General features: G+C 44.3%; 2 protein-coding genes across 5 annotated transcripts in view; both read right to left on the minus strand.

The window, feature by feature from the left end:
• TYK2 (tyrosine kinase 2) overlaps positions 1–2,758 on the minus strand; it is a 53,367-nt gene extending 50,609 nt beyond the window's left edge. The window contains exon 1 of one of the 4 annotated variants that reach the window (XM_080988055.1): positions 2,636–2,758. Coding sequence is in view for 2 of the 4 variants with exons in the window: in XM_080988053.1 (XP_080844179.1) it covers positions 2,111–2,203 (93 nt within the window). In the remaining 2 variants the exon portion in view is untranslated. Of the gene's footprint in view, positions 1–1,780; positions 1,805–2,110; positions 2,219–2,360; positions 2,614–2,635 lie in introns of those variants that run through there. The other 3 variants (XM_080988056.1, XM_080988053.1, XM_080988054.1) reach the window with 3 other exon arrangements.
• Positions 2,759–7,847: 5,089 nt separating this feature from the next.
• On the minus strand, positions 7,848–21,986 carry CDC37 (cell division cycle 37, HSP90 cochaperone). The gene is made up of 8 exons (XM_080988258.1): positions 21,804–21,986; positions 17,139–17,420; positions 14,708–14,813; positions 12,893–13,008; positions 11,784–11,906; positions 11,100–11,282; positions 9,709–9,780; positions 7,848–8,397 (listed from the first exon to the last, which is right to left on the minus strand). The coding sequence occupies exons 1-8, from the start codon at positions 21,903–21,905 to the stop codon at positions 8,245–8,247; spliced, it is 1,137 nt and encodes a 378-aa protein (XP_080844384.1). The 5' UTR covers positions 21,906–21,986; the 3' UTR covers positions 7,848–8,244.
• Between the last annotated feature and the right edge of the window lie 218 nt (positions 21,987–22,204).

Below are 22,204 nucleotides of genomic sequence, written 5' to 3' on the forward strand. Positions count from 1 at the left end.
CTTCCCCTCCAAAGGTGTGCCTCACTTCAGCAAAGGTTTTGGGGTGGAAGATGTTATATGCATGTAACCCACCCAGGGACTGCATGGCAAAGGCTGGTATATAAAGGTAAAGGGACCCCTGACCATTAGGTCCAGTCGTGGCTGACTCTGGGGTTGCGGCGCTCATCTCGCTTTATTGGCCGAGGGAGCCGGCATACAGCTTCCGGGTCATGTGGCCAGCATGACTAAGCCGCTTCTGGCGAACCAGAGCAGTGCACAGAAACCCTGTTTACCTTCCCGCCGGAGCGGTACCTATTTATCTACTTCCATTGACGTGCTTTTGAACTGCTAGGTTGACAGGAGCAGGGACCGAGCAACGGGAGCTCACCCCGTCACGGGGATTCGAACCGTCGACCTTCTGATCAGCAAGTCCTAGGCTCTGTGGTTTAATCCACAGCGCTAATAAATAGTCAAAGGCAGGCTTCCTCTGGTTTCAAATCTCCCTCTCAACCAACCATCTACAGAGACTCGTTTGCAGACAATATAACCGCAGTTTACATTAGATGGTCCACTGGATCCAGAAGCTCCCAACCCCCACTCTCTCTCAGACTTTTACTTTGCCTCCAACTGCCAAGGTCAGCTTCTCTATCCTGCATCATCCCACAGTGCACAAACTAGCTAAGACCATGTTATAAGTTTCTTTGTGAACTTGTTTAGGTAAAGAACACCAACAATTTATTTAAAAAAAACAAACTTTCTTCATTTCATTTATCGCCCTCTGCCTGCAGCACTGTCTGGGGCAGATGTCAGGAGCAGGTCAGCAATAAATCACAGGGCATCAGTGAAGTCAACTCGTTATTCAAGGAAACACAATTAGTTAGGGAGGCCAGGCTTGTGAGCGCAGCAAGTTGTCCTGGCAGATCTTGTCCCTTATGAGGCAGCTGCAAGAACTGAAGGTCCTCACCTTCCCACAGTTGCCTAAGCCTCCTCCTTCCCATGGTCCTTCCAAAGCAATCTGAGACCAGCGGGGAGGGAAGCTGGTTGCATCAAGAGAGGAAACACCCCCTGGCTTCTTCAGTAGCCTGCATGATCTCTGCTTCTTGCCCCCCTCCCTTCCAGCCTCTGCTTCGGCATCTGATTCTGGACTGCTCTCTGCCACAGGCTCTCCCCACTCAATAAACCTTGTTGCCTCTTCAGCTTCTGACACTTCCTCTTCTCAGTCTGCTCCCTCTTCTCCCTCTGACCACTCATTGTCATCCCACCTCCAGTCCCCTGGCTCTGAGCCTTATTGGGGGGGGGGGTCCCCAGCTGGTGCCTCCCAAAGCTCCTCTGCTTCCAGCCTGTCCATGACACTTAGTGATCTGGTGTTGAATACTGGCTAAGAAGGTGAGTCAGGAAGTCCTCAGGAAAGATCTCATCTCTACCATGAGCACACCAGACAGTGTGCAGTATTATCTTCATACTGCAAATGTGGATGCAGAAACGGGGAGGGGGGGAATCTGCATTGTCTAAGGCTATCTTGCACTGGTATTATTGGTATTACTAAGATTATGTATAAGTGCTCTGAGGCACACATAATATTCTGTGCAGTGTACCCTATGTAATATGTATTATGCACCAGTGATTCTTACAAGCCTTCATAAATAGTGAATCCACCACCACCTTTTCAAAGCTTTCTTCTTCTTTCTTCTCATAGCCTCTCTCTGGCCTCCAGATGCCCCTCACCCTGAATCTAAACCTTTCACTGCCTCCATCACAAGTACCTCCTCAACAGCCCCATAATAACTTTGCTGGATCAAACCTGCTTCATTACTTGGTTCCCCAAAGCAGCCAGCTAGAAGCATGAAAATGTCACCATCACCAGCAGGTCTTCTTTCAAATCAGGAGTCTACATCTAAGCTTCTGGTAAGCATGCAGATAAGCATGGTCAACAGGAACATTGAAAGATCTCTCTGTACTCATTGATTTGGCATTAATCTTCCACACACGCAATCTTCCCCAACGCATACATCACAGCTCTCTTAAGTAAACAAAACATAATAAACTGTGTAAATGAATAGAAGAAGAAATACAATTTCGACGCATATTAAAATCAGCTCGACTCAACAACACAAAAGCTAGAGGAACTAACTTCCACCACATTATTCCCACGACTCTTTTCCCAACAGCCATCCTTCCTCTCGCTGCAGGTGCCATCCTCATGCTCATTTCCAAGGCTCCGCATTTTGTCAAAACATCTAGTTCGCACATTGCACTCGTCAGCTCTCTGGGAAGAGATCACGCCACTAGAGAGAAGCGCCAGCGGAAGTCAGGGGCCGCAGAAGCAGCCACACGACTTGAGGGGACTGGTCTACCGATCCTCCAAACACCGCGTATCTTACTTTTTCTTTTCTTTTCAAGCTGCCTCGAGGCGGAAAGCGGCTGTCGGCGCCAGCGCCTCTCGCGGTTGGCCTCCGCCTGCCACAGCTCTCCCAAAGGTAGACTGCCCCTGGGCGTGGAGGTTCCACCGGCCGCCGGGCTTCGCACAAACACCGACGGGCTTGGGCTCAGAAGGCGTTCCTGAAGGGTCGCCAGAGCTTCCGAGTTTGCCTTCCTTAACCGAGTCCTCTACTCCCCGCCCCCCCCCGGACAGCACTTTCCTCCGCCTCACGCCTACCTCGCGACCTGGGGGAGGGGAGCCCCTCGACACCGACGCCCCCCCTCCCGCCGCCTCCTCAGGGAGCCAAGCGCAGCCGAAGGCCCGCCCGCCGCTCGCGCCCGTCGGACAGAGACGAAGCTCGCAATAGGCTCCACAGAGACACCGCCTCCCATTGGCTCGCCCTCCGCCTCCAGGCGCGCCCTTTGCGGCGCCCCGCCCCCCTTCGCCGGGACTCCACCCACCGGCCCGCGCGCCTCTCCATTGGCGGCTCCAAGTGAAGGGATTTACTTGGAGGCCTCGGGAGCGCATGCGCACTTCTTGTCACCCTGAGCTGCTCTGCCTGCTTCCCTGGTGAGGCGCGCACTGCTTAGTGGTGTTGCTGCGGAAGCGGGGGGAGACGGGTTGCCTTTATGCAGCAAGGGCGTAGGGTGGCCGTATTTCAGAAAGTAAAAACCAGGATACCCCGAAAGTTGTTGAGCAGCTTTTTTGAGGAAGACCTCGAACTTGTTGAGCTTTTTTTTTTTTTAACGAAACCATCGAAATTGAGCTTTTTAAAAAGTTGTTATTAAATTTGTATACAGTACAGTACTGTCCTTCGTCTGATGATCTCAGGGCTGCTCACAGCATAAAAATAAATAGCAAAACAGTTCCCCCCAGTACATACAAAGCATTGTGCAGGGACAACTTGAAAAATCATTGTACAGTACTGATCAGCAACACCATTTATATTAGCAGTCAAGTGTTCAGAGTACTTTGTTTTCTCCATAGTCCTTATGAAGAAATAAACATATAAATGAGAGTATTGTTCTTCCTATATTGCAGTTAAGATCTGAGAGCAGTGAAATATGGCAGGGGCAAGAACAGACTTGGGAATTTCTTTGCTTAAAGCTCATACTCTTTAGCTACATGAGCTCAAATACTGCACTGTGGTCTAAACCGCTGAGCCTCTTGGGCTTGCTGATCGGAAGGTTGGCGGTTCGAATCCAGGGTAGGCTCTTGTTGCTCTGTCCCAGCTTCTGCCAACCTAGCAGCTTGAAAGCACACCAGTGCAAGTAGATAAATAAGTACCACTGTGGCAGGAAGATAAACGGCGTTTCCGTATGCTCTGGCACTCATCACGGTGTCCCGTTGCGCCAGAAGCGGTTTAGTCATGCTGGCCACATGACCCAGAAAGCTGTCTGCAAACACTGGCTCCCTTGGCCTGAAGCGAGATGCGCGCCGCACCCCAGTTGCCTTTGACTGGACTTAACCGTCCAGGGGTCATTTACTATCAAATGTGTGTTTAGTTAGCTGCTCTTGCTCCCACTTCTCTTAAGTTTCTAGCCTAGTTAAAGCCTCGTGAGGAATGTTCTGATCTCTGGCCTGTTATTCTTCCCTCATCTCACAAACAGCTTGCAAATAATTCCAGGGAGCTTTTGTTATAATTACCTAAGTCTCTGCATTCTTCTCCCATTTGTCTGATGGCCTTGAAGCTTCTGTGCTACAGAATGTATGTGGGTGGGGAAGGAGCACAGAAATGACAATGGAGAGCATTTGCATGGGTATCTTTGTTAAAACACTCGGAGCATAATGACTGCAAGTCAAAAAGATGCAAAATATAACAAAGCTCAAAAAAGGGTTATCGGTCTACACAGCTAAATTATCTTGCGAAGCACAGTCACGCTCAAAGATAGACATGACTCCAAGAGAAGCCATCAACCATACAATTTGCAAGGTGTTCTGAAGACCAAGCAAACAACCAGAATCATTGTACAGAGAAAGGTGGGCTGGTTCTCACTACTATTCTATCCTGCCTTGGAAAAGAACACACATAGCAAGTCAAATGCTATTGGGCTAAAACAGGGATTCTGAAACTAATATTGTGAGTTTCTCTCAAAAAACAAACACCTTCTCTCCCTGCCACTGCCACCCCTGGCAAAAAAAGGACCAGAAACTTCACTGGTGATAACACTTGGAGAGAGGCAATGGGCAATGGCTTAGATTAAAGAAAAAACAAGGGGCAGATGAGGATCTGAGGTATGAAACTTCCTGCGTTCTCACACATAAATACATAAGAATTCAGGGTTTCTCAGTGGAGCATTAACTTTGCCTTCATTAGGACAGCATAGGAAAAACTCTTAGTGAGGATAGCAAGTCTGAAACAAGAACAGACTCCCTCGGAAGGTGGTGGACTCTCCTTCATTGGAGACTTTTAAGTAGAGGCTGGATGGCCATCTGTCCTGGATGTTTTAGTCGAGATTCCTGCAATGCAGGAACTAGATGACCTGCAAGGTACATTCCAACCCTACAATTCTTTAATTCTAAGCGTCTGCGAGGGAGCTGGCTCTCTCTGGTAGCTTGTTGTGCAAGGAGAATGGCAGTGTTTTGCGTGTCCCCTCTATAAGACATTACAAATTTACTTTATTAAATGGAGATATTGAATCATTAATATTCAGTGCATTATTGGTGTTTTTTAAATATGGTCAGGCACAAATACCTGAGTAAAGTCTATGTATAGACCTTGTAGTTTAGGAGGGGGGGTGGGGTGGAATATTTAATCATTTTATTCCCAGCTCATAATACTGCATCAATATCACTTATCAATATCACATTTTTGTCAGAAACAAAAATGTTACTTCCTGGGCTCCTAGCACCTGCAAAATGGAATTATGCAAAGCCACATAATTCAGTCTTCCTGGGCATAGGGCTGCCTTTTATTTTTTTAGCAAAGAGTAGAACATTCAGTCCTAGTTATGCCCAGCCCATGCACAATGGCTTTTGTGCAGCAGCAGATGGGATAGCTTTCACCTGCAGTGTCTTTCAACTTCCGTTCCCTTTGTTCAATCTAAATTTCTGGCTGCCAAACATTTATAGCTAGACATGGCGTTATTATTATTATTATTAAAATTTGTATACCACCCTTCATCCAAAGATCTCAGGGCAGTTCACAAGATAACATGGCATGTATTCTGACTATATACAACTCCCATTCACCAAGAGTGTCAAGTTCTATTTAATGCGGAAACCAGTATTCTCTCCCCGTCACATTTGCTCCCATGTTTTGGGATCTGTAGGGCAATCTCACCAGCCCCGGCTCCCACCGTCAACAAGATCTCTATGTTCCCTGGTTATTAGTTTTATCTTCCTCCTGCTTCCAGTCAGCAGCTTCATGCCTGTGCACAGGATGTATGAACAGGAATTTAAGAAGTCTGGTACTTGTAGATATTGAGCACATATAATGCATAGGTCCTGGAATTTCCTGTACAAACCACCTCTCTTTCCCAGGCCTAGGGAAGCTGCTTGTTCTCTCCTAACATTGCTTCTGGTTGGCTCCAGGTCATCTCCCAAGATCTGGAGAACATGTTTGCTAAACATTCTGAATCATGACTGGCCTTGGTTTTCTGCCCTCCTGTTCATGAGGGTATTCGCTCCCTGCCCATGCTTGGACTGCACTCACAGCAAATTAGTTCTTTAAGAAAGTGCCTGCAAACGTAGGGGAGAAGCAATTAAGAGTATGGTCCAAGTTTGATTTATACTCCATCTCCCCACAAAATGCCCAAGACAACTTAAAATATTCCTGTTTCAAAACGGCTACTTAATGCCCTGTAGCTAAAACTGCAGCATCTATAGTGGCTTACAGCATTTGTCCTACTTTCCATGGCAGTGAGATAGGAATGCTGCAAACCGATTATTTTGCCCTGCAAATTTTGTGAAATGCTAAACAGTTATTTGCAACTTTTTAAAGCAAGAATATAATTTATTCCAATGAATGATGTTGACTTAGGTGTAGGCAGAACTCAACCTTTACCAAGAACCAGACAGAATATTTTATTTTTTAGCTCAAGCCCCTGGAACCAATACCTGAAAGAGAACTAAAAGCAAAGCAAAAACACTAATCATCAGTTCAGAATAAAGGCTCAGGTAAAATACTGATGTGATCCCCTCTAGGCTATCATTATGATGCAAGAATACATAAAACCAACATCTGAGAGAAGGTGGCATTGGGCATGCCATAAAGGTTCATTTTCTGCAAAGAATGGAGGAGATCCTTGCATGAGTTGTCCCTCTCACTAGGCAGGACAGACATAAATTAAGCCTTTTTGCCCTCACATGGGAGGGCGAACGCTCCAGTTCTTTACCACTTAGCTCCCAGTGCAGGTCAGGTGACAACAGTTTTATCACCCTATAGACTTGAGGAGAGGCTGGCATAAGGCTAATTACTTGGCTTGGAAGTGGAAGTTCGACACCCAGCTACATAGAAGTAAAGGCTTTCTTAGAGAGTACCCAGTCCTCTTTATTCTGCTGATTCCTCAGATGGGGAAGCCATAGGAACAATGTCCCCCACAGCAGCGGGCCACCTCAGCTGGGACCCTGATTCTGAGGAAACAATTGAATTGTTCTGGGAGGTTGCAGAGGCTACGGGTCCATCACCAGCCACCTTTGGAAATTTACAGTCAGATCTCTTTTGGAGAGAGGCTCTTGGTCTAACGCTACAATTTACTGTGGGAGACTGAAGAGAAATGTCTGTGCATTATAATGCACTGCAATCTCTATGTACTGTAAAGTCCTTCCCTATGGTGTAATACTCAAGAGAGTCTTTCTTGCTCTTACACGTTGAATTGCAGAGTTGGGAGGGATGCTTATGGTCATCTAGTCCAGCCCCCTTGCCCTGCAGGAATATGCAGTAAGGGAACTGCCCCCTGAACACTCCTGCAGAGCTTGAAGCATTCTTTCTACAGCTTTGGCCTTTAAAAAGACAGGCTATCTATACAAGCCGTGGTGGGGACGTCAACAAGGCACCACACAGTGCAAAGTGAAACAGGCTCCGAGGGTCCGGCAGGTAATCCTAACAGACTTGAAAGTAGACACAATAGTTCTGGTATCTTGCCCAAGCATCAAAAATCATGTGTCAGTGGATGAGCCCTAAATTTGCTACCAAGCTTTTACTAACCCACACTGGAACTCGGGTGGTGTACCACAAGCTGTCCATTAGTGAGTCACATCACTGTTCTATCTAGCCCCGTATTGCTTAATCGGACTGCCCAGCAGTTCTCTCCATGTTCCAGCCCTCCTACCCAAGATGCATTAGCTGGCGATGCTAGGGATCAAATTTGCACCTTGCGCACCTTCATGTATTCCGTCACTGGACTATGCACCCCGCTGTTCCCGCAGTCAATCCTGATCTGGAACTAAACAACAACAAAATCAATGGTTCGATTCCCAAGAGAAAAGACACACCGTGCTCACTGACTCTGTTCCACTCTCAGCTAGTTCCGTCTTTATTTGCTCAATAGCCTTTAACTGGTGGCCAAACAAAAAGATATAACAGCACATTTGTAGCTATGACACCAACTGGCGTTACCACAAGACAGAGAAGGTGGACTTGCCAGGCCCCTATGAGCCTGCACGGTGTGGCAGACCCTCCCCTAAAATGGAACACAGGGCCTTCCAACAGTTTCCTTACAATTCTGCAGGGCTTACAGGGAGGGGCTTCTGATGTGGTGAAAGAGCAAGAGCTAGTCAGGAAGCAGCTCATATAATTCATGAAGTGTGTAAAAGCACATCATCGCTGAATAGTTTGGTGTAAAAGAAAGAAAGGAGAGAGGGTGACAGGAGAAGTCTGCTTTAAAGAAATCTGCGCCAAAGGTTCAGGGGCTTCCTTTGTCTTCTTCACAAGTCTCCTTCTTAAATTCCTCATAGACAACATCTGGCTTGTCATCCTTCTCTGCACCCTCTGCTGTTCGGGCATTTGGCACCCACAGGCCAGAACTGATGCAGCGCTGCATGTGGTATTTCGCTTCCTACAATGGGACACAAAACACATCCTGCTTAAGGGCCATATGCACGTTACACTTTACATGACCTAACAACTCTAAGGAATTCTTATTCATTAGGCTTCTAAGCAATGGAAACTACTGATAAAACCTAAAGCTTTGAAAAATGCTTGGAAAACATTGTTGTTCTTTTTTAATAGGAGTCAAAGGTTCACAATCTCTGAACTAGAGGAGTATTTGACCAATATGTGGCATATAACCAAAACTGCAATTCCCAGGAAGGCAACATAACATTGCAGTCTGCAGGCTGCCTGCACAACTCCATCAGCAGATGTGCTAACATTACAAACTAGGAGAGATCTCTTGGAAAATAGGTAAGCTCTTTAAAAACTTTTGCAATGAAAGTGAGTAAATACCAATTCCTAACTGAGCTAAGGGGAGCTCATCTATTACTAAGTTTGAATGTCTTTTATCCTAAAATGAAAGGTTAGAAAATAAAGCAAGACTGTGAACTTCAAGAATAGTCTTTAAGGTAAGTAGTTTAAACAAATCTGCAGCAGAGGCTGCTATAGCAAAGTATACAAGAGGCATAAAGTCTCTTACCCTAAACCAGTGATGGCGAAACTTGGCCCGTCAACTGTTTTGGGACTACAACTCCCATCATCCCTAGCTAACAGGACCAGTAGTCAGGGATGATGGGAATTGTAGTCCCAAAACAGCTGGAGGGGCAAGTTTGGCCATCACTGCACTAAACCATAGGTCTTTACAGGCAAAAGGGAAGCTTCTGTTGGGATGTATCAATTTTTTATAGAAATGATGACAAAATTCCCTCAAGTGGCTCTATGCTTAAGGAAAATTTTGGTTAGAAAAAAGAAATTTGATTAGAAGGGGAGATTTCCCCCTGCAAGTCTGATTCCTAATGTAAAATATACAGGTGCTTATTTCAGTAGCTTATCAGGCTTGGAGCCAGCATGCAATGCTGAAATTTAAGCAGGGTACCAAACACAGCTAATAAGCTGTGTAGTGGAAGGTCAATAATGCTTATGGTACCTGTGTAGATTAGGGTGCTTCAGCATGGAATTGTATGCGCCAAACTTCCCAAAATGGGCTGCTGCAAAAAATCATACAATTTACGGATTTGGAGGGCACAGAGGAAGTTTAATTATTGACTGTGGCAGATGTGAGCACGTCTTCAAGCCTTGCGTCAGAGGGGAGAGTAGTGGCAAAGAGTGCTCATACATGTTTAAACGTATAAATTAACATCTCCTATATCTATCTGGATACATAGTCCCATAACTTGAAAGGAAGGAGTCTAATCCTAACTTTGAGAATACTCACAGCAGGTTCCATTTTGCTGATAGCATCCTGAAGCATCTGTACATCTTTCACATCAAAGCATTTCTGGAGCTCCTGGGAAGAAGAAATATGCATGTATATAGAGGGGAAGAGATGAAAGCACTGCAGAAATCTTGAGTTGTAGAAACAGTAAAGGTAAAGGGACCCCAGACAGTTAAGTCCAGTCGCGGATGACTCTGGGGTTGCGGCGCTCATCTCGCTATACAGGCCGAGGGAGCCGGTGTTTGTCTGCTCTGCAGACAGTTTTTCCAGGTCATGTGGCCAGCATGACTAAGCCACTTCTGGCATAAAAAAACCCAACACCAGAGCAGTGCACGGAAATGCTGTTTACCTTCCTGCTGGAGAAGTACCTATTTATCTACTTGCACTTTGATGTGCTTTCGAACTGCTAGGTTGGCAGGAGCTGGGACCGAGCAACAGGAGCTCACCCCGTTGCGGGGATTCGAACCGCCAACCTTTTGATCGGCAAGCCCAAGGCTAAGTGGTTTAGACCACAGCACCACCCGCGTCCCAGTGTATACAGTACAGACTATCTAAAGCTCAGAGGCAGAGCACATGCTGTGCAAGCAGAAAGGCCTGCATTCAATTACAAATAAATTGGCTATTAATAAAGTAAACTCTCTAGAGTCATAAAAGTGTAGCATTGGAAGGAAACCTGAGGGTCATCTAGTTCAACCCACTGCAGTGCAGGAACGCCAACAAGCTTCTAGGAGCCACAGGTGAGAGCAAAGTGAAGGATGGAGATCAAAGTTGGACAAACTACCTTAGAGGGAGCATGATGTGTCCGTTGCCAGGAGTACTCCTCTTCCCCTAACACCCCATACACCCCAAGGTGCAGATAGATAAGAATAGAAATGGCTAGAACCCTGGGGCTAAAATAAGGTTAAAATTGAATATAAGCTAGGGGTGGCTATCCCTCCAGCCTGGGAGCCAGACCCATTGCCCCAAATGTTTTCTTCTGAGCTCACAAGACAATATTGATTTAGGTGGCAGCAGCAGCAGAGAAAAAAATACACAGGTAGTCACAGCACCTCTGTTCAGCCAAGAACCTTGCTAGGCATATAAATTGCCCCCTCCCCAGTCATCACACATCTCACAGGCTAAAAAAAGGTAATGAGGGAAGCCTCAGCTAATCTACACGGATCGGCTGAGGAGAGGCTGTGTGCTTGTGTGGGAAATGTTCTGCGGCCACGCTGTCTGCTTTCACACTCACCCCCACTCCTAAGGATAGACCAAGAGTGAATGGACAAAAGCAAGTTAACCACCATGCGCACGTGCGTACACACACACACACACGCGCACACACACACAGGGAAGCAAAAGGGTTAACCTCATACAATCAATTTGTTCAGTTAGAAGCATTAGTGACTCACGGGTGGGAGTGATTCATACACCTCTACAGGATCAAGGCCACCAGGCCCCAGTCGTTTCTGGCGCTCTTCTTCTTCATACTCTTTCATGGCTCTCTCAATGCGTGCCTTAGCCCGGCCCCGCACCCGCTCTTTGAAGGCTTCCAGTTCATCATTAAAACCCTCCATGTACTGCTGGTCAGCAGTCTGTACGAAATTGGAAAAGGTGGCAGGTAAGAAAGTGGTGGAGGACACACATGAGAACACAGTACTGAGCAGATATCTTGCCCTTTAACAGGGGAGCAAATCAAACTTTACAAGATGTTACGCTGATCTTGTCCATAAAATGCCAGCCAAAACCTAAATACATCATGCTATTTGATAAATACACTCAAGCCAGAACTCTGCTGAACTACCAGAAGAAATGAGTTTTTAGAAGCATTACCCCCTCTGCAGAGACTTCAAAGGGGCCCAGTATAATCAATGATCAGTTGACTGGTAGTCACAGAGAACCTCTTTCAAGCTGTGTAGGTACTGATCAGCTAACTAACACCAATCAGCTTTCAATTTTCATATATTACTCATCTGACGTCATTATGACATCATGTGACTGACAGGTGAATGGTTCAACTCACCTGTCAAAGTTGGTCCGGGGGTGGGGGAGAGCCAAGATAAGGTTTTCCTCTATTACCTGGGCAATAGTCTCACCTTGATTTTAGCAAAGAACTGTCTGAAACAAGCTCTAGGGTCAACTTTCAGGCTCTTGGCCAGCTCTAGGATGAACTGCATCACTATGGTCTGATGAGCCACTTGTTCCATCAGGGCATGTTTCTGAGACAGGCGACAAAAGAAGAGTTGCACTTTTAAAGACACACTCACACTCCCCTTGTCAATATGTCATTTGAGCCTGGCCCAGCATGCAAATGATTACATTAAGAACGTCATTCAAAACTCACTCCCAATCCTCCCTCTCTCCATCTCAGCTTCAGGCTCCCAAGGTTACAACCATAGGATACCAGATGACCCAGAACCATGTCCATCAATTATACAGCATTCTGCCTTCCTGGTCCCTTCATTTCCCCAGGATAGTATCTAGAATCAATGCTGTGGTTTTGTGTTTTTTTTGCAAATTCACGAGGCCATCTCTAAAATTGGAATTTTCTTCTGGGCATATAGCTGGCAGTGAGACAGCAGTGGCTGACTCAGCAAGACCCGGGCGCTACAGACACAAAACAATACTTGAAATAATTCCACTGTCAGAGGAAATAAATCTTGTACAACAGGTTCAAGCAATCTGTTAAATGTGACAGAAGAACCACATTGGCTGCTTATGAGGTAGCCAGCCATCAAACTGCACAAAGTGACTGAAGCAGGTTCACGGAAAACTCTGCTATTAACTCCTAGTACTCAAGCAACTGCTAGATCTAAATACTTATTTGGAACCTTAATAATAAGACCTGAAATACAGGCAACCCCCATTTACGAACGTTCAATATGTGCGACTGCGCAAACGCACATCATGCCGAACCTGGAAGTGACCCTAAAACATCATAAAAAGGGGCATAACAGGGTGCTTGCAGGCTTTTTCAATGGTGTTTCAAATACATGTGATTTCACTTAAATGTGTGGTGCCTTTGAACATAACCCCCGTGTAAATGGGGATTGCATGTAAATACAGGTAGCAGGCCCTTAAGGGCTTGCCTTGAAGTCACCAAAGTTTCTCAAACACACTGTCCTCATTTGTTTTGAGTCATACACTAACAGTCCTCAGTCTTTTCCACTGCAGCTTCTGGAAAAGCTACATCAGCTTTACTCACCTCTTCTACTTCCAGATCGATACACCAAATGACTAAATAATTGGCTGTCTCTTCACACACAAGATACGGGTTATCAGACAGATATTTCTGGCTGTCATCCCACCGCCGCAGCATTCCTTTTGGAACAAGAAAATAGGAGCATAAAAATCAGATTGGGGGGGGGGGGTAATTTCCTAACCAGGCTTTTGGACTTCTAACACACAGATGACAGCACTGTAAAAAACTGCTAGCACTTTACAGTCCTATAACAGGAAACACATAAGCAGCAACTGGGGAAGCCAGAATAGTGATGAAGTTTGACTTGGGAACATACATAATATTAAAGAAGTTAAGTCCTTATGGTAACAAGATTATTAAAACAAAGAAAAAATTGCAATTGGTCAATTAGTACAAGGGCGAAGGATACTGGTTTCTAAAAGCTACTTTATATAACCTGAATCAATGTTCATGTAAGATGCATTGATGTTCATGTAAGTTAATGCTATTTATTTTTAAATGATCAAGCAGAGCTGCTTTTATTTTCTTAAACACAGTATAAGAAACTTATTCCACACGAGTGCTAAAAAGGCTTGCCTTTTTGTGAACACAGTCCTCAATGCAAAATGTGATTGCTGGTCCTTGTTGCAATGGCAGGGTTCAGAAGCAGCAATAAACCAGTCTAGAACTACAGTAGCAAGGCTGCCAAGTATTGGGCTCAAACGCTCCTCTCCTCTCACTTTATCAACTATAGCCACAAGGAGACTGGAAGCTTTTGCTTCTGGGTCCCCCCCCCCCCCCCGCCAACTACAGTTTCATACTGTATGGGGACCAGGAATTGCTCACTTTGGCGTCTTCCTAAAGCATGGTTAAGACCTAAGAGACTCTGTCTTGTTTTGCACAGAAAAAGCAATTTGGTCATTGAAAAACAAAGCATATCTTCCAATATCCTAACGCTGGGCTGGAGATTAGGGTTACGGTTGGAGTTGGGTTAGGGTTAGGTTGTAAGCAACTCATGGAGTATTACATCTGCACATCCTCATTTTTCTAGATGCATTTCTCCAATGTATTATTTACAGAGTAGGCGCTGGAAATTGGCAGCCCCCAATCCAACCAATGCTGCCAGCTGGACCAGGCAAGCTCCAGTTACCTTTAGCTGCAGCCTGACAGGATCAGGCACATGGTTATGTTGATTACCGTACCATTCCCTCTCCCAGAATAGGACCTAATCCAATTTTGTAACCGGGAAAAACAGATACCCATGTTCTCCTGATATAAGCAAACAAAAAGGGATTGCAGTAGAACATGAGTCAAGGTAGGGCACAGAACATAACATCCTGTTATCCAGCTCTGGGTGACCAGACAGATTTCTACACAGTCTCCTAACTACAGTGAGAGCTATCTGACTTTGCTGAAGGGGGTCCAGAGCACCCTGCTTCCCTGCACATAGGGAAGACAGAGAGACCATACTGACTGTGTACAACTACTCATTGGTTTCTGGTACTCATGACTGCAGAGTCCCTTTCTTCTGATCTTCTTTGAAAGAACGTTAAGCTAGAATTACAAGCCAGCCACACCAAGTCCACCTAACTGCAAATGAATATCAATCAATACTTTATTGTGGTCCAAAGACCCATAAAACATAAAATAATTTTAAAACTAGATACAGTTAAAACGACCAGACAGACAGATGGTAGAACCAAGGCAGCCAGCAAATGAATATCAGTCCACAAAGGTTGTATCTGCAATTTGCCACACTGATCTCAAGTGCTCTTAGCCACAGAAAAAGAAGCTGTTTAACCCAAAGTACTCTCAGATCAGTGCAGAGTTTTCCCTTACCAAAGTGTTTAATTTGCTTCTCATACTTCTCCACATATGTTTTGTGCTTTTTCTCTTTCTGTTCTTCTGACTCCTCGTCCTGCTCCGCCTTGACATTGAAGACACTCTACAACAGCAAAGGAAGCATGGTTAGAATCACTATTGCTACCACAATGCAGTCAAGGTTGGCCAAACCAACAAAGGGTGGCCAGGATAGTCCTAGGCTGAATACAGTAAGAAAAGGAAAATACCAGCAAAAGAATGAAGAGATGAAGCAGCTTCAAAAGGATCAAGTGCAACTGAACAGATAAAACAATCCAGAAAACCCAGGATGAACAACCTGCAGCTCTACAGAGGTTGTTGCACTACAACTCAGATCATCTCTGACTATGTGGTTGGTGGGGAAGGGGGAGTTGGAGTGTAACATGATCTGGAAGGTGACAGGTTTCCCATCACTGCTGTAAAATATTTGGCAGCCTTGGACTTAATTTAGTCATCTTTTTTTCTTTTTTAAACATTTTATTGAAGGAAATCATCAATACAATAAAAATCAAATAAATTAAAAAGCAGCACAGTATATTCAAGTGAGACTTAATATTAAGTTGGTAAAGTACTTAAGACCATTAGGAAAGATGAATTTCACATTTTATTGTGGAGAATGAGTCCTATGTGTTTATTTTTTCTATGTAAGATAATTTTTGAGGGTCCTCCAAGTTTCTGGCAACACATAATTTATGAATTATTTTTTCAGCTAATGCAAAACTCCACATATTTTTATACCAAAACAAACACCACAAATCCAGCAAGGTTTTCCATTTCTGGGCAACTGAGGTTCTAGGCAACACTGACTCTATGTCAAGAGTTCCCGAGAGCTGAAACTATTCAAATGATCATCCCACAGATCTAGTAAACAAAACTGTGCTGAAGTTGGAATGGAATGTCGGAGTATTTTGGTCTTGGCAAACTTAACTAAAACTGATTCCATTGCCCTTGAAGATGAGTCACTCAACTCATAATACTCTGAGCCTTAACAAATGGGTTTAAGGGAGTCTTTCTGAGGCTTTCATTTCTTCATCCCAGAATATTTCTAAGGCTTGATTCCCATTCTTGCTTCCCTCAGTTCAGTACTCAGGAAATAAAACCAGTGTTTGGTATGCTATCCTAAAACCTAATTGTTAGCAACTGCATTTTTTTTATTTTACAGATATAATTGCTGTAAAAACTGCTTTGATTTTTTAAAATTAAATTGTGGCATACAAGTATTTTTAAAAATTTGTAGAGTTCACTTTTCATCGACAAGAAACAAGAAACAAACAACAATCTTTGCTAAAAATTCTGATCCCTCCAGAAGCCTTATTATCAAGCCCCCAAAAGTTATTTGCCTGCAAAATGTTTTACTTACTTATTTATCACTGATAAGAGTAAATGAGTATAAGTAAAAAGAAGGAGACAACATACACAACAAGCCATAAATAAATGTAGCATATCACTCTCAGTAATTAGAAAACAGACACTAATGCACAGCAAACACCCAAGTGAAAAAGCAATTATTGAGCGGGCGCTTAAAGCTCTTAATAGTCCGGAAATGACTGGCAGAATCCGAGACCAGGGAGAAGAGTCGGTGGAAGAAGATTGGAAGAAATTTAAAGACTATTTACAGAAATACTGCAAAATTAATGAATGTTAGAATGATGTCAGAATGAAGTTAAGTGGTTTTAGCAGCAATGTTATAAAGGTGTATGTAAAAATGGATTGTTAACAGGTGAGAATCCAAAGTTATAATATATTAAGTTAAAGGATTAAGACAAAAACAAAGAGGGAAAGAAATTGCTGAATTAACTAACTGAACTGGAATACAAAAAAGGGAGGTGTGAGGAGGTCAGGGAAACAAGGAAATGAAATGTAAGGCATGGAAAGATGGATTTGTTTTTAAGTGTCCCTTTTTTTTTGTATTTTGTATTTTTTATTGTCTCTAATTTTTTTCTTATTTTTTTCTTGTCTATGTAACCTTTTTTTTGAAACCTTAATAAATATCATTTTTTTTAAAAAAAATAAAGCTCTTAATAGTCAGTGCCAGGCGCAACTCAGAAGGCGTTTCATAACTGGAATGCTAACACTGAGAAGACCCTCCACTGAGTTGCTGCCTGGAATATTTTAGGTGGCTGTAGCACTACCAAAAGGTCCTCTGCCACAGGTCTTAACAATGCATGGGCAGGTGGACATGGGAGAAAGCTTTCCTTCAAGTAACTGGATCCGAATTGATATAGGCCAGGGTATTGAACAAGATTTTTAACTGAACAAGATCTTTCATACAGTTTTTCTGATATGTGTAAAAAGTCATCCAAGGCCCCGATATGTGCAATTCACATAATTTAGTTTAAGGCTAGACACTGAGTCTTCCCGGTAGCAAATGAGTGCATATCAATCAAAGCTGCATAGCAACTAGACCCACCTTACTGAAGCCATCTCTGCTGAGTGTGTCCACATTCCAAGGCATGTTCTTTTCCTTCTTCCTGAGATCGTCCGCCTTCTCTTCCCAACTCTTCTCTTCTTTCTTGAGTTGCTGTGCCTCAGCTTGCAGCCTTTGCAGCTCACTTTTGGTGCTATCTACGTTGGCCAATTCAAGCTCTTTTATCTTCTTCTGACACTCAGCTAGTTTCCGCTTGCAATCCCGACACCCTTTGTCCACCTCTTCTTTCTCCTTGTGGAACTGCTCCATTCTCTCGACTCGGGCCTGAAAAATGGGTTGTATTCAGTCAATATAGTCCAAGTGACTACAGCCTCTTTATTACTTCATGTTAATACTGGGACACTTCCAACCCAGAATGCGGTACACCAAGTTACCTGTATGAAATATAGCCATCTGGCACCTTCTATCGCAAAAAGGTTAGTTCATTTCTAGTTTAGAGTAGTGCTGTCAGCTGAGACCAGGACCTTACACACACACACAACCTCCAGTTGACAGAGAAATGTGGGACAAAGTCCCCTGCCACCAGCTGGTGGACATCTGATGTATTCATCTTTTTAAAAATAAATAAAATCCTAGCTGTTTTCTCCTCCCAACCAGGCAATATTAAGCTCCTGGCAGAAGCTCAAGTTGAAGAACAAGAGCTAAAGGGCTCTTAATCTTTGACTCATAGCCTGTAGCCAGCAGCCCAAGGAACAACTTTCCACTTCCACCACATGGAGACTAACTAGTAAGTATGTGCAAGGGCACCAGAAGGCATCAGGGAAGATTGCTACTGAAGGCCCCCATGGGTCAGCATAAAGCAAAGATATAATCTTTCTTATTCTAAGCTTCTAGGGGTCTGTACTTGGCTAGAAAGCCTGGTGTAGGGTACTGGACTGTTTCTTTTTATGGCAACTATTAACATTGTAAGTATTTGTAATTTTATTTTAATTTATTTTAGTTGTTTTAAAAAAGTTATTTAGCAGTTATTACACAGATTGGATGGTTAGAACAGAGTGGTGGTGAGAGTAGCCTTAACTCTTCTGGCTGTGTTAAGCTTTTTAAAGAGGAGAATTCAACATTGTATTAAGTTGATTGTTCCGTCAGAGCAAGCTCTTCAGCCTACCAGACAGAACAAGCCCCCTCTCCTTGTTCAAGGAGTCTGCCTGATACATACACCCAGCAAATTTAAGGTCTTAGGAGGGGGGGGGGTGTGAAAGCTGTGTTGCACAAGCAGAAGACCTTGTGCAAGGCTTCCACTGATGGGTCTTGTTAGGTGGATCCCACCCTTAATATTTATCAATGTCAGTTCAGGCTTCTAGCCTCAAAAAATGAGGGATATAAAAAGCTTGATGAGAGCATATTTTCATCCTTGTGACAAGGCTTTCTTTTGGCCCTCCTATGTTGGAATTTTACAATTTTATATATTTATATTTTTTGCTTGCCAATTTGTTGGGATTTTATTGTACTAATAAAAAACTCTCACACACAAACCTTTACATGTGCAGAAAGGGAGTGCATGTATAGCGCACAAAGACAGCAGCCAAGCAAAGAAGAAGAAGCTGCTCCGCCGCACATGAATACCTCCTACCTACAAACATCTTTCTGCTCCTGCATACACAGCAGCGTGGGTGGGTGGGTGGAGTAGCTGCTGCGGTGGTCGCTGAGAGTTTTGGAACCCAGGAAACAAGGCTGGCATTGCTTTCTGGGCAAAGCTTTCCTGGCAGAAATCTGGTATCGCAAGTCAAAATATTCAGCAACCAGTAGGAGAATACTTCAAATTCCAAGTACACCCTGCTACTCTGACCTTGAAGTCATCATACTTCAATAGCAACTACAAGACTTCAAAAGGGAGCATATCCAAAATGAGATTGCTGAACTAGAATTTATCAGCAAAGCTGAATAGCTCAATTCAGATTCCTGGCTTGTCTTTCACTCCATAGAAAATAGCAGTCTCACTTCAGGAGTTCAGACTAACAGAACAATAATATTACAATGTCTTTACTCCTTCATATTGTGAATGGATCACTCATTCTTATCTTGCATAAATTTCTGTATAACAGAATTACAAACTTACTGCTGCTACCTTTTGCAGTGTACTCATGTGTGTTTATCTCCATATCTGTCAACTGAGGACACTTCACACAACATATAATGGGCTTAATGGAAACATATGCCACAAATAAATCTGCTAGTCTTTAAGCTTCAAAGGCAAAAAGCTCTGCCAACATTTTACACACACTTTCTAGTTTCTAAACACAGCAAGTTAAAATAGCAAGAATCAAGTAGAGTTTTCAAGGCAACGTTGTGTTATTTGACAAATTCCTCTAGCCTCTGCAAGGGAATGGGGACCAGTAGTCCTAACAGGGAGCTCAGGCAGGATAAAGCCGTTACAAATGTAAGAAGCGTTACAAATAAAATGGGCAAATAAAATGTAAACATAGGAGCAGCAAAGCCAATTCTTCCTTCAAAAGACATCACATACTGTATATGCAATTTCAAGATCATTACTCTTTTTGGCAACCTCTCCTTGATTTGTCATTCCATCAAGCTCATGCTTGCAAGCTTTAGACAGAGGCTCCTGTGTGCAGCAAAAGATATGCCTAGTAGGATTAATCCCCCAGCCTATATGGAAGGAGGTCAGAAGAGATGATCATCTCCTCTGATCTCACACACTGTGAAGTGTTACCTGGGATCTAGACGTTTTTGGCATTATGCTGCCTTTACACTCTTGCCATTTTAACTTGCTGTTCCTTGGAAACTGACAAGACACACATTAAACTTATTACACGCAGGGCTGTGTGTCTTCTGAACCTACATAAGGTGAGGCTAGAAACTGGAAAAAGTTTGAGCTGCTGAGAAAACGAAGCATAATTTTTTGCATTTATCAGTTTTATTCCTGTGCATCATACACATTCATTCCCACATGGTAAACACTAATCTTATTAAACATTTGGGCAGTTGCAAACTAAGGTTTTTCAATTCATTATTTGGCTGCAAACCAATCTTGTTCATAAAGCAAAATTGCAAAACAAATTGTGGCTGGTTTTTGTGTTAAATATATGCTATACGGTAACTGATGGACGTAATAGGTATCTAAAGCCATTTGCACATGCAGAATGTAGGCACCCTATATACAGAAATGAGCAAAGCAGTGATATTTTAGGGAGCAGGCTAGCAGGCAGGGCCCATTACTTACACCATAGGAGCCTACACAACACAAAACACTCTTGCTGTATCTGTTTTATATTATTTGTTTTTTATCTTATATTTTGGAAATGTACATCCAGTTTTTCCCCCTTTAAATTTTTGGGTGGCCCCAAAGTAAGCAGGGCCCTCAGCTATAACTTGTTTAGCTTACAGGGGAGAGACTCCATCAGGCAAGGCCTCCTTCCACCTGCCTTGCTCCACCCTCTGCTTCTCAATGTGTATTGTATTGTTTTATGTACTGTGGCTTGCCGTTGTTTTATTGATTATGGTTTAGATATTACTGTAACCGTTGAGTGGATTTCTGTTTAACTTTTATATGTTGCCATTATTATTTTATACTATTCTAATGATTGTTGAATGTTACTTTTTTGATGGAGGTTGCCTATTTTAAAGTTATGTTTTACTATCACATTTTTGTATTGCATTAGATTGTTACAAGATGTACATTTTTTGTTTCTTCAGCTTGTAAACCGCCTTGAGTATTGTAAGATAGAAAGGGGGTATACAAATTAAAAATGATGAATGATGATACAGTGGTACCTTGGGTTAAGAACTTAATTTGTTCTGGAGGTCCGTTCTTAACCTGAAACTGTTCCTGAGGTACCACTTTAGCTAATGGGGACTGCTGCCGCCGCCACGCGATTTCTGTTCTCATCCTGAAGCAAAGTTCTTAACCCGAGGTACTATTTCTGGGTTAGCGGAGTCTGTAACCTGAAGCGTCTGTAACCTGAAGCACCACTGTATGTCCACCTGTCCTTTGTCACCAACAAATTGTGGCTGGTTTTTGTGAATATATGCTATATGGTAATCGATGGACGTAATAGATATCTAAATCCATGTGCACATGCAGAATGTAGGCATCCTACATACAGAAAGGAGCAAACCAGTGATATTTTAGGGAGCTGGCGGGGCCCATTACTTACATCACAGGAGCCTACACAACACAAAACACTGTTGCTGTATCTAGGCTTTATTTTATTTGTTTTTTATCTAATATTTTGGAAATGTACATCCAGGGTTTTTTCCCTTTAATTTTTGGGGGGGGGCCCCCAAGAGAGCGGGGCCCTCAGCTATAGCTTGTTTAGCTTATACGTAAATCCGGCACTGCTCGGGGTAGAAGCGAAGGGAGGAGCATAACGGGAAAGTGGCGCGTCCCGTTCAGCCGCGCGCGCTCAAGAAGCTCCAGGCCTCCGAGGGGTCGCGTAGAGAAGGCTCGCCGGAGAAAGGGGTCGGGGTGGCGGCGGGCGTGTTTCGAGAGCCGCCCTGGCCGAGAGGCTGCGGCGGAGAGGGCAGGGCGGGGGGAGCCTGAAGGAGACGGAGGAGGGGGAGCAGGCCGGCCTTTCCGAAAGCGGAGGGAAGACACTCCGCCGGCGCAGGAGCCTGGCGGGAAGGGAAGCTGCTGCACCTGAGGAGCTTCTGCAGGCGGGGCGGGACGGGCTCCCTCCCTCTCCCCCTCACCTGGTGCCGCCATCGGAAGAGGCTGGGCGTGTCGATGTTGGGGTGAGTCTCGTCCTCATCGTCGGACACCTCGATGTGGTCCCAGACGCTGTAGTCCACCATGGCCGCCCTCCTGCCGGCGTTGCCGCCTCCGCTGCTGCTGCTGCTGCTGCCTCCTCCGCCTTCCGGAGCTTCCGCTTCCGCTTCGACGTCACTTCCGGAACCTCGCGCCGCGCCGTTACTTTCTCCCACCCAATGGGGGCGCGTGCGCCGACCGCTTTCTCGCCTCCGCGGCGCCGCCGCCGGGAAGATAGAGAGATACGAAGCAAAGATGAGAGGTGCCCCACTCAGCCGGCACTCGCGCGCCCCAGGCCTGTTTTTGAAAATGCCCAGGTGACACGTCTTTCCCCGGGAAGTGCCTC

This window comes from Podarcis pityusensis, assembly GCF_964106645.2.
Source record: "Podarcis pityusensis genome assembly, chromosome: 17".
In the NCBI taxonomy this organism is placed as follows: Eukaryota; Metazoa; Chordata; class Lepidosauria; order Squamata; family Lacertidae; genus Podarcis; species Podarcis pityusensis.

Coding starts and splice junctions, on each gene's coding strand:
- CDC37 (XM_080988258.1), bottom strand. CDS start 21,905: ATGGTGGACTACAGCGTCTGGGACCACATCGAGGTGTCCGACGATGAG. Junction 17,421..21,803: donor TCTTCCGATGGCGGCACCAG/GTGAGGGGGAGA, acceptor CCCATTTTTCAG/GCCCGAGTCGAGAGAATGGA. Junction 9,781..11,099: donor TGTATGAATCACTCCCACCC/GTGAGTCACTAA, acceptor TCTTCTTCCCAG/GAGCTCCAGAAATGCTTTGA.